Source organism: Puntigrus tetrazona, chromosome 25 (genome assembly GCF_018831695.1).
Source record: "Puntigrus tetrazona isolate hp1 chromosome 25, ASM1883169v1, whole genome shotgun sequence".
In the NCBI taxonomy this organism is placed as follows: domain Eukaryota; kingdom Metazoa; phylum Chordata; class Actinopteri; order Cypriniformes; family Cyprinidae; genus Puntigrus; species Puntigrus tetrazona.
The window spans coordinates 2,407,585-2,420,516 of record NC_056723.1 but is presented as its reverse complement, the minus strand read 5'-3'; the positions used below and the strand labels follow the sequence as shown (position 1 = coordinate 2,420,516).

Sequence of the window (12,932 nt, the reverse complement as noted above, 5' to 3'; positions counted from 1 at the left end):
TGGTTTTCATTGGTCAAGCTGGTCTGGTTTAAAGGATTTTGAGGGGTTTTATCCATTTGTTGACTGGTCAGATCAGTTGGCTGTCCAACTAGACCAGCGTGACCAGGCTATGAGACCAGAATGCTTTCCATTATTCAATCTGTTCTGGTTTAAAAGGTTTTTTAGCCACCTGTTAACCGGTCAGAGTGGTTTGCCAAGCAGATAAGACTGGCCATGTTGTGAAACCAACTGAAGCCAACAAAAGACCTCGGAAAAAGCACATTTACTTTTTCTGCTGAACCGAAATTGCCTCAATTTATATGAAATTCAATCATTTCCAACATAACGACTGTATGATTGGTTCTCCATTTTCACTAGACTATTGCTGCATTTTATGTTTATTGGGAAGTTTGCATTTATGAACTTGGAAGTCGTAATTAAAGTAATTTTCATTGGGCAATTTTATATTTTCTCTTTTTGAGAAAATTACTGACAAATACATTAAGCTATTTTAGCATTGATCCAAAAAATAAGCGGGGAAATTAGGTATGGAAGCTGCATATTATACTTCCACTCAGTGAAGAAAAACGTAATTTTTCATACAAACCTCATAAAAAAAGAATGATTTTTTTTCTAGCAAGCTTCACCTGCAATACATAAACTGCAAAATGTTCAGTTAACATTTACTATCGCAACTTACAAATGATAATTAGCAACAACAGTAATTGACGGCACATAAAGCCATTCGTCTCATAAATACGATCATTACGACACAGCATGTGACCTCACCAGCGCTAATTAATGTAACCAATTAGTCTGACATCACAGAGGACCACAGATGACACGGAACACACACAGCAAACAAATCTCATAACATGCTAATAAGAACAGATGATGCAATGAGACGTCAACCATGAAAAAAGAGAGTGAGAGAGGCCACAATTATGCACAGACAAAACAGTCTTGCCTCACCGGCCATATTATCACATTTACAAGCTTCAACAATAAAGATTAATCACTTGAGGCTACAGGGTATAGCACACAAATCAGATTTAGAGTGTCATAAATGCAAACAAAGATGAGTGATTTGTTTGCTTAAACATCAAAGGGCTTATAAATGCAGTCTCCGGCTGGAGTATAAGCACATTAGCGGAGCCCCTCGATCAATTATTGTTTATTGATCGCGCAGAGATGAACATTTAGGACTGAATAAGAGCACTAAAAATTTTAATTGATTCTACAGTTTGACAACGAAGGTAATCACACTGTGCCAATATTCAGCCATACCTCACGTCTAAGTGTGTGATATTACGTTTATAGAACAGTCCGACAGCACGAGCGTGTCAATATATAAAAAAGTAACATCTTAATGTTATTAAAGAGCCCAAGCCTTCACCAGCAATTCAAAACCGTCACTTTATAACGAATAGCAAAGAAACGTTGCGTTGCTTCGTTAAAAGTTTACTGCATTAAAACCTATGTGGAGCAGAGTAGTATTTAACTGTAATTAATGTTGATTTGGCAACTTGTGGTTTAAAGTTACCGCGTTAGACAAAAAAGTAGCTTTCTACACCGAATCAATGAACAGAGATCGGATGATCTAATGTCTTTATGCTGTCATGATTTATCTGGCACCAAAACAAACCTCCATTAGAGGGACAGCTTTAAATGAAACGCATATAACGGCGTCAATGACGTAGTTAGCGCTGAATGATCGTCCCAAGTAACATTTAACTAATTTATTCCTTTTAGAATTTGTCCTTTTTTCACATAGAACATTTTCTACCCTAGTTCTCTCTCGTTTTTGCCGCTTTAGCCGAGAAAGTGTCCGGATTTACAGCGCGAGTGATTAAAACACTGCCTGCCACTTCAGTAACACAAAAGCAGGCGGCTCTATTAACGTGCCGCTAATCTACTGGGAGACCGAACACTCCGGCTACAAAGAGCACGAGTGGCACTGCAGGGGAGAGATAAAAGAGCCGCCGCTGAGATCTCTGCCTTCCTCAAACTGATTTCTGGCACCGCAAAGCGTCCCTCTTCCACGGCCTGCCCGAGAAAAATCAGAAAAGGGTTTCTGCAGTTCTGCTCCCAGAGCGATAGGACGGGATCGAAAGCTGAGCTTGAGTGCTGGAAATCCCAGCTGTCTGTCTGTCGCTTCGGAAAAGTGCGCAGCTTAAACGCAGTCGGGTCCGTCTCGGTCTCAGACCGGATTTCTGAGGTAATGGCACACAAAAACTCCATTGCAGCAGGGAGTGGGCCGGGCGAGATGCATTGATCGATATTATCATCAACTGGTTCTCCATAACCTGTTTTCAAACGAAGCAGAGAGTTAGCCCCGGAAATACTGACAAGATACTGCGCAGCCTGCCAATGATCTACGGCTATGTGTGTTAACTGGCAGTTCATTCGAAATAAATATAAAATATAGTAACAATACTACGGTATTTAAGAGGTGGCACCGTGCTTTTATTATGCTTTTGGTCACGTGCCACGAAAATCCTATAATGGTGTATTACTTCTTTTTGGCCTTTTGGACTCTTGCTTAGAGTAACATAAGAATCAAAACTAAAATGGGGCCAAAAAGTAACATCATATTATTTTTATGTGATACATGGTACTACGACCACAATATAATTATAAAAAATATAATCACTGCACTTCTTTTTTCTCGTCATTTTTCATAGAACCGCACATATAATGCAGGACTCCGGAGGGAGGAACAATATATCTAGCGATCAAAAGAGTTATTTATAATATTATTCGTCATACATTTTACTCACGGCACACGCAACGCTGTCATTTCCCCTCTAAAAAATCATCAGAGAAAAATGGTTAGGAATAACAGAATATTATACTCTGCAGTGTTGGAAGGCTGCTGGGAAAGCATGCTGAAATATTAATGGCAGCTGAAATATCGAGCCTGTCTTTAGTGCAAAGTTTTCAGCAGCGCTGATGCCGTGTCTATAGAAGGCTGTTCACCACTTAATAATACAACATGTGCATTTCAGGATCAGAACGTGTGGAGAGCCGCATGCCAACAAGTGCTTCAAACGTGAACACACACACACACACGCACACACACACACACGCATTCTTGTAGCGACTGTCACTTTGTCGGCCCCCCTTACCTGCCAAATGAGCCAAAGAAAACGAATTGAGAAGGACTGCTCCTTCTGCCAGCTGACAGGCCGGCTTAATTGAAACTATCAATCACAATTCCTCTACATATTACACACACACTAAGTGTTCCTATCATCTAAATCAAACACACATGCTTCGTCCCTAAAGCTAGTGAGCTGCATACTGCCTACACACTGAGTAAAATAAAGACTCTACATAGGCAGCAGCTCTTACGTCGCACAATTAGCACAGACCTCGGGTACAATTTAGAGATTAAAGGTCAAACCAGGTGTGTTTAATTAGCCTGAGCTATTTGTTGATGGTTGATATTGGCCGATATTCTTTATCGGTCAACGTTAGATATGTAAACGTGTATTTTCTAAATATGCCAAAACCACTAAATATGCTTACGCTAACCTATGAGCTGCTAATCATTCACCTAGATAAATGAATCTTCGGCATATCTCAAAATAAATATGAAAACGTAATACAATTATACAATTGTTCTTTTATATATGCTTATATATCATATTGAAAATGTATATTGAATATGTTAATGTTTCGTGAATACTTAAAATAGTAAATGTAAACATGCATTTTTATAAAAACCTGTAATAACCAATTCAAATTTGTGATAAAATCTCACATATATGAATATATTATATATCCTTTTTAGTTGATTTAGTATTTAAATACTAAATATTTAAGTGTTTAGTGTTTGCATACTAAATATAGTAAATGTTATTCATTGAAAATAATACATGCATTTGTATTTAAATATTGTGCATAGTGTGTATAAATACATGAAAGCAATCACTGGCTTATCAATATCAGCCTGTAATTTTATATTATTTAATGTCTAAATTGTTTCATTATTGAACATATTACTTCACTTGGATAATTATTTTTCACTAAGCTCACTTTGCAATGCATTCTGGGACTGCCTTCTCAGTTATGGACACATGTGATGCTGCTTCAAAATTTATCCAAATGAGGTATCATAGAAGCAACAGTCTTTAAAAACTGCCTGCAAGCCATAAAATGCTGCCAATGCAGACAGCTCGCTAGATTTGGAACAGAGCCACACTCTTTTTGTGTCCTTTACCCAGTAGACTCCTATCCACTTTCATCACAGAGCACGGCATCAAATATGAATGAAAACATGCAACTCCGACACAGTGCTTAAATAGATTCCGAAGCATCTCCGCAGGGACTGACAGATGCAGCCGAGACCGTGCTGCCATCGCAGGATGGACGGAAAATCTGTATGAAGAGAACGACTACAAAACAAAAGGAAGAGTGCAACCCCACTCTCCGGGAAGGAAAGGGTTAACCCCATTACAACAAACCAATCAGAGCGGGGAGCAACACTGCAAAACCGCCGCAGTGAGTGAGAGAGGGAGACTAAGATAGAGAAGGAGAGAACGAGAGAGAGAGAGAGAGAGATGGGGACAAGCGAGGATGAGGAGGCGCAACAGAGGGGTGCAACGGCAACACTTTAACGCAGCACAGTTTGAAGAGAGCGTGATCGAGATCGAGACCGAAGAAAAGCAGCAAGACAGTGAAGGAAACAGTTGGCAGGACAGTAGATCAAAGTCAGAGGACGTCTGTTTCACTCTGCTGGCACTGCTGACAGTTCACGCGGACAGCATTTGATTCACGCTCCTCGGGGGGAAAGCGGGTTTACGACGCACTGACATGCAACGGCTGCGAAAGTGTGTGCAGAAGATGCACTTGTGGATCTAAGACGATGGTTCGGTGAAGCTGTAGTTACTCTACGCTGCATGACAGAGGAGAACTCTGGGAGCGCAAAGGTAAGGGGGAGCGATATCGAATAACTTTGGAGATCAAATGTGACTGAACGAATGTGCATGACGATCAGAATTTGGATATACAACCATTTAAACAGATATAATGCAAAAAAGCAGATGGCGAAACTTAGGCTGACACCAGCATCTTCCGGGGAGCAATCTGTCAAAATGTAAGTTTCCCTAGTAGATCAAACTTGAATAAATTAACAAAAGCAGAACTAAGAGATGCATATTGCAAGAATGCAACCAAATATTCATGACGGAAATGTAGGTAATAGTTTAAGATTTTGTCATTGAAACTCCAGTTTGATGACTAATCTAAACATCTGAGGGGACGTGTCCTCCTCAGCGTCTACATTTTTGTGACCATCTTGCTGTTTCCTGCAAACAACAATCTGACTTTAGTTAGCCTATTGATCCATGTCTCCACTGACAAATTTTGCCCCCAAAACCCGATCGATTCTGCTCAGTTTCCCCCGATTTGTCAAAGTCTGCTGGACTGACATCTGGGAGAAATTTACAGTGTAAAGTCTCATGTGCGACTGGAACGCGATCGCCTCGTTACACGTGATCGAGCCGTATTCTTGACTGAAAAATGATGTGAGAAAGTACAGACATGAAACAACACAGGTGCTTGTGTTACCTTCCCTAAAAGGCATGGCTTTGGAAATGAGTGTTTGTAGATTGTTCCCAAGATGCACGGGCCCATCCATCAAGTCCTGCAGGTTCACAGATGTACCTTCACATGGACGTTAAGCAAGGCCAGAGCTTGTGCATTTCCGCAGACCGCTTGGGAAAGATGAATGGATAACACATGGAAGTCCTTATTTGATGATGGATTGGATGCAGGCTTAATGAATAATTGATTGTTCACTTATCAATATTTCTTGCCTTTTTCTTGGCAGGGCTGTAGGATTAAAGAGCTGAAGAAAACTGCTTCCAAAGTGCGGTGCGACTAGCATTGAGTCTATCCGGCCTGCAAGGACGTTCCCTAGAGTGGATTTCCCAGGTGAAGTCATTCCCATGCATACCACGGATGCAGAGTGGTGTTATCATGTGCTTCGGACGACACATTGACGACACAGCCTAAAGGTCACCTCTGTGAGGGGATAGGAAATTACATTTCCAACACCCAGAATGCACCACCCCCTCATGCTGACCTAAACAATTCTGTGACCTTGGATGCTTTGGCAGATGGCACATGCAAATCAGCAAATCAATGTGGATTTATCACCTTCTAGGGCCCATAAAAATGCAATAACGGAAATACATCAGCGTTAAAGAGACGGTTACTGGATTTCTTCATCCTAATGTTATAGAAGGAGATGAAAGCAACTTCCTAACCCTAATGTGGATAAAACAATCAAAACAGTTGCCATATTAGTTTAGAAAAGAGTTTAGTTTTGATTTTCTTTGGACTCCTAGACAAACAAGAGTGAAACATCTGAAACAGAATGAAAATGACATCGTCTTTGTTAGTTCTGGACAAGGCAGAGGATCAATCATATTGTTTGGTTCAGTAAAAAGTAAAGAAATTTCTGCCAAACTGTCCTCTCTGACGGCTAAGCGAGAAACTCGCTTTTGATTACGAGGATCAAGAAGTGCAGAATACTTCCTTGAAAGGCCATGCCTGGGGCTGATGTACAAGTTGTACCCCTTCCAGACTATCCCGACTCGACCGCTGACTCCCGAGGCTGAGAAAGAAGCTGGAAGGGGAAGGGTAAGTCAACAAATGTGTAAAACAAACTATTGGACAGTTGTCATTAGTCGTCAAGGACGTCCGGAAAACAAGCTTGAAGATCTGTGAGGTGTTGTGTTTTAGCTCATGAAGTCATTAGAGTTTCCATTTGGTTTCACTCGACTTTGTCAGTCAGTCTACTACATCTAATCACAAAGAGTTATTATTTCCGTGTTGGCACCTTGAAGCATCCATTTACATTGGAGTAAATTACAAAAGCCAGGGTCTTCTCTATCTCTGAATTCTCCTTCTTGGTGCTGAATGAAACGCGGCACTAAAGACAGTCGCATTTGTAAATAGAGCAATCCATTGCTGCGCAACAACCGAAAATGTATTGTGGACAAAAATAATAGCTAATGTGTTTCTATTCATAGCAGCGCCCAACACGGAATGGCCAATGCATTATTAGTCAATGTGCGCACAAATATAAAATGTAAAGCCATTAGCAGACCCAGAGGGAATCTGAAGACGTTTTTGTACATTTTCTGAACTAATACTTGTTGAATATCTGCCAAATTCTATGCAAATAGAGTAAAACATGGTCATTAAAGAGATGAAAACAATATCGGATCAGCTCAAATATTTAAATGGACTTTCAAGATGTAGAGGCAGTGGAGTGAATACAGTAATAATTTACAGCTGTTTTTCGCCCTCTTGTTTTGTTGGATATGTGGGACCCCCAACAGATTTCTTGACTCATAACATGTTGCCATTACAGACAACTTCATTTGGGATTCCAGTAGCTTGAAGAGTAGCACATGGCACTAGTAATGCCAAGGTCATTGTGTTTAAATCACAGGGAAAACAAGAACTGGAAAAAGTAAACAAGCCTTGAATGAAACACAAGTCGGATACTGCTAACTTTTAGATTAGTAGGACATCAACAAGCAGAGTTATGCAAAATTCATGTTGAATGAGTCAGAATTTTGAATGAACTTGGATACAGGACGTTGTACTGGAATAACAGTATCTATCTATCTATCTATCTATCTATCTATCTATCTATCAGCAAGGCATTCCAACTTAAGACTTTATTTTTCAATATTAGTCTTGACAAACATTGTATTTCAACGTAAAAAATGACCTATGAATTGTATGAATTCATATGACTTTTATTTCCTTTCCTTTACTTTCGAATATTTGAATTTCGAATTGCAAAACCGTTTGCTACATATATTGCAATTTGGTTCTCAAATAGGAATTCTAAAGGATTCTCAATCCAATACCGAATGACACTGTGTTTGGTCTTCCTACACATTTCTCTGATTACGCATCCTGCTGTTTTTACATTTTAGGATAATGCACGTCCCTCCCTCAACGGAGGAAGAAAGCACCATGAGTAACGTTACAGTCCTCGACATCACCGAGTCCGTGAGTCCTGCCATGACGGCGGCCGGCCCTTATCCTTACCCACTCAGCTTCCAAGTGTCCCTAACAGGATTCCTCATGCTGGAGATTGTCCTGGGACTGAGCAGCAACCTGACAGTACTGGCCCTCTACTGCATGAAGTCCAACCTGGTCAATTCTGTGAGCAACATCGTCACCATGAACCTCCACGTGCTGGATGTGTTGGTGTGCGTTTGCTGCATCCCTCTGACCATTGTCGTGTTGATGCTATCGCTCCAAGGCGACACGGTGCTTGTCTGCTGCTTCCACGAGGCCTGCGTGTCTTTCGCAAGCGTGGCTACAGCGGCAAACGTGCTAGCCATCACTTTGGACCGATACGACATCTCCGTTAAACCAGCCAATCGTGTGCTGACTATGGGACGAGCGGTGGCTCTGTTGGGTTGCATCTGGGTGCTGTCCTTCGTCAGCTTCTTGGTGCCATTTATCGAGGTGGGATTCTTGGGACCAGAGCCCACCAAAGCCAATCAGACCGCCGTTGTGCACGTCAATGAATATTACACCGAACTCGGTCTGTACTACCACCTAGTAGCCCAAATCCCCATTTTCTGTTTGACTGCCGTCATCATGTTAGTCACATACGCCAAGATCCTGCAGGCGCTCAATATCCGCATTGGGACGCGCTTCCACGCCGCGCAGAAGAAGAAGAAAAAGATGAGGAGGAAAAAGAACTTCTCCCTTATGTCGACATCTGAGCAACAGCTGCCCGAGATCACGGACGCCTCGCAGAGCAGCAACCGCGGAAACGCTCCGCTAGGCATGCGCACGTCCGTCTCGGTGATCATCGCCCTGCGAAGGGCAGTCAAGCGCCACCGGGAGCGGCGTGAGCGTCAAAAGCGCGTTTTCCGCATGTCGTTGCTCATTATCTCCACGTTCCTCCTCTGCTGGACGCCCATCACCGTTTTAAACACTGTGATCCTCAGCGCAGGCCCCAGTGACCTCACCGTTAAGCTCCGACTGGGCTTTCTGGTCATGGCCTATGGCACCACGGTCTTCCATCCTCTCTTGTACGCCTTCACGAGGCAGAAGTTCCAGAAAGTGTTGAAGAGTAAAATGAAGAAAAGGGTGGTTTCCATCATCGAGGCGGATCCTCTGCCGAACAATGTGGTGATTCGAAACTCCTGGATCGACCCCAAACGGAATAAGAAAGTGACGTTTGACGATCATGAAGCCAGGCAGAAATGTCTATCATCTGAAGATGCAGACTAAAACCACTTTGTAACCTCCAGAACAGGGACTAGTTCTCACTGAAGCACTGTTATACATAAAGGGAACCATGTTATGTGAATATTAGTCTTACATGAGCAGATATCGAAGAATCTGTTACTATTTATAACTTGGATTATATTATTATAGGTTTCATAGATTGATGCTATTGCAGTTACATGGTGCATGTCCTTTATAAACCACTGTATGTACTGTAAATACATGAAAACTGAGATTTGTACATACTCTTTATCAGTTATGTATCTCATCTATGACTTGTAGCCTGTGTATACATGTATTTATAATAAACTAGGTGAGGGAAAAAGATGAAATCCATCTGCTTTTTGACTTGAACACAGATGCTGTGAACATCATCTTGTGTAGGAATATGAACACATTATCGTTTCCGTGGATGAAAAAAAAAAGACCATTACTGACTAATAATCACACAGCAATTCATGTGTTAAGCTTTAAACACAAACAAAACCAGAAAAAGCACTTACAAAAGTCATCATGATAATACTTTTCCTTTGTCTCACTGCATAAAGCCCACGTTACGTCACCTTTTGTGAATAGGAAGAGATCATTTCTGTGGAACAAAAACAGTAGAATTATTGGCGAATCATCGGAAAGCAATTCATATGTTAAGCCCACAAAACAATGAGCAAAACAACAAAAAGCACTTACAATAGTCGCCTCGTGTTGCTGCACTCCAAGTCTTTTGAAGTCATATGACACTTTGCATGAGGAACAGACCGAAATTTAACAGATGGTAATCCTGCAAAGCCTTGTGATTCAGAAAGAAAAGGAGGAAAAATGCTGCAAGTATCATTGTTTTAGAGCTGTCAAATCTGAGAAAACGTCTGGTTCATTTTGGCACCGCTGTCAAGGACAAAACGTCCCTCATTTTGCATTCACTGAAACACTAAAGTTAAGCTCCCATTCACCAAATCTGCATACATATTAATGAATAATTTCCCAGGTCAGCACTGTAGCTCTTAGAGGTCTATTGTGCACCATTACGAGAACATTCTGCCTTGCATGTTCAGTGGGAATTATTTAGTACTGTCAAGAATGAAAGGAACCAATGCCAAGCTGATTCATATCAATTTACATAGAAATCGTTCTGCTTGTTGGTGTAGAAAAAATTTCTAAAACAATACTTTTAGTTGATTCACAAGTTCTGAACTGGATTAGACAAATTTGTATTTAAATTTTAAGTATGCATTATCATTTTATACGAAACCCTATTTAGCTTTATTTTTCAATTTATATATATATATTCATACTTTTATTTTTAGTTAATAAAAAAATCTTCTATACAAAGATAAATGAAAGTAACAAACTGAAATTTGATTCATGAACGAATGACTCGTATGAACTGGTTCTTTTAAACGATTTGGTCAAAGGACTCCTTTAGAATCATTCTAATGAATTACACGCTGAATATGTTTGGAGCTATTTTTGAATTATTCAACTTTTATTAAGTCTAAGTGAACTACGCTTCGCAATAAATATTACTTACAGTTCACCATTCAAGCAGTCCTAATGAAGTGCTGCAGGAGAGAAAAGAGGTTTATGAACCAAGGCGGAAGGATAACAAGTGTTTTGAGATGCTCATACATCAGCCTGGATGACAGGTAAAGTGCACTTGGCTTCAATGGGCCAAATTTGTGGGTAAACAACGCAGCCAGAGAGACGGTGTCGATTCACTGTTAATTACGTTATTAAAAGCTCTAATACTGTACACTGAAATGAGCACTTCTTTTGCATCCAAACATCCTTGTTCCCCAATGTCCTCTGCAGAAGCAATATCAAGCCAGCATCCCGCGGCGTCAATGGGTCACACCGACCGAGTCCTGTTATTTGCCAGGATAAAATCATATGTTTGATTTGAAATGCCCTCGGCAGACATCTGAAGCCGGTTTCATGGTGTTGTAAAATTCAGGTCACACTGTGACCCGCAATCCGCGGCTCTGCCTCGTTCCGAGCGATGGCACTTCAAACAACCAATATGTGGCGGTGACCTTTCGTCACACTTGACTCTCGGAAGATTTGCACCTCTCAGATCGTCCTATAAAACTGTAATTGAGAATCATCAAGCCTCCTATAAACAGTCAATGCACCACAAGGGTTTTGGAAGTGTCACCCGTGTTAAATCCTTCTTCAGGTACAAAGCTCATGTCAAGCTAGATTTAAGGATACAGGGCAGAGGACGATGTCGTGGTACAGCCATATACACAGAAGAACGTTTGGTTCCACAACGAACCATTCAGTTAAAGTCACTTTAGTGAACTCTCTCTTTCTTAGCGTTTTATAAACAGAAGAACCTTCTTTCGCAACAAAGAAGCTGTTTTAAAACAGAAACGTTCTTTATGGAACCGTTTAGAATTCTATGGCATCGTGAAGCACCTTTATTTTTAAGGGTGTAAGCGCCTGAACCATCTATTGCTCTCTGGGTAACAAGACCATTTTACGAGCACTTGATGCATATAAAATGGTTCATAACGGATAAACAAGTTTGGATTTAAACCAACTCAAAGCCTTCTCTTGGTCACACTGCATCCAAGCAGTCCTTAAAAACATCTCAAAGACAATCTGTGGAAAAGGCAGAAAGTATGGCTCACATTTGTTAGCGAATAAACTTTCGCTGTGGTATAAATCATTTGTATGTTGTGCTTAAATGCTCATTGCCCAGAAAAAACACGGGAAAACTTTGGAATGAAACGCATACGGCTGCTCTAGAGAATACTGTCAAAAGCCATGATTTTAATCTAGATCTCATTTATTATTAAATATCCACCATGTATTTAAACAGACAGTCCATCCTGAAATCTTTTACTCACACTTAAGTCGTCTCAAACCTGATCTTTGCCATACATGTTTTGTGTGGGAGTTAGAAAAGTATTATTTCTATACTGTTAATATACTTTCATAGTTTTTATTTTCGTTCAGGTTTTTCAATTTCGTTGTGTTTTTGTGATTATCGGTATATTGTTTAATTTCTATATGGTTTATTTTCAGCTATTTCAATTTTGGCATTATTAATTTCAGCACTTCAGCTTAAATGCTGAAAATTTATTTCAGTTAGTTTTTTTATGATTATCATTATAAAAATGTCTTCTGTGAAACACAAAATTTTATTTTTTGACAAATACCCATAGTTGCTTTTCAATATAATAAAATAATAGAAGACAAATGCTTATTTTTATGGTATTTATTTACTACAGTATGAATATTTTTAGTTGGATTTTATTTTTTCACTAATTTTTTGTATTATTCATTTTAGCAATTTAACTTAATGTTTCATTTAACATGTTTTATGGTTATTCATAGTCGAAAAAAAAAAAATAAATAAATAAATATATATATATATATATATATATATATATATATATATATATATATATATATAGATCTATATATAAAATTTAACTTCCTGAATCAGATCTTTTTCTTGAGTTTAACTTCCTGATTCAATGATAAAGCTATTGAATGACTTCAGGAAACTTAAAATTATAAATAATATAATAAATTGGGCTCAGAAGCCGTTACATAAAATATAATAAATTGCATACATATAAAATTGTAGACAAAAAGGTTTTGAAACATAATGAGGTTGAGTAATTGATGACAGGTTGAACCATTAAGTAACATTTGAATAAAACATTAAG

At 39.6% G+C, this 12,932-nt stretch overlaps 1 protein-coding gene across 1 annotated transcript; it reads left to right on the top strand.

The window, feature by feature from the left end:
- Positions 1 to 4,200: 4,200 nt before the first annotated feature.
- On the top strand, positions 4,201 to 9,590 carry gpr22b (G protein-coupled receptor 22b). The gene is made up of 3 exons (XM_043227887.1): positions 4,201 to 4,913; positions 5,816 to 6,630; positions 7,944 to 9,590. The coding sequence occupies exon 3, from the start codon at positions 7,948 to 7,950 to the stop codon at positions 9,259 to 9,261; it is 1,314 nt and encodes a 437-aa protein (XP_043083822.1). The 5' UTR covers positions 4,201 to 4,913; positions 5,816 to 6,630; positions 7,944 to 7,947; the 3' UTR covers positions 9,262 to 9,590.
- The last annotated feature ends 3,342 nt before the right edge of the window (positions 9,591 to 12,932 follow it).

Excerpts from the sequence above, each read along its gene's own strand:
- gpr22b (XM_043227887.1), top strand. The coding sequence starts at position 7,948 with ATGCACGTCCCTCCCTCAACGGAGGAAGAAAGCACCATGAGTAACGTT.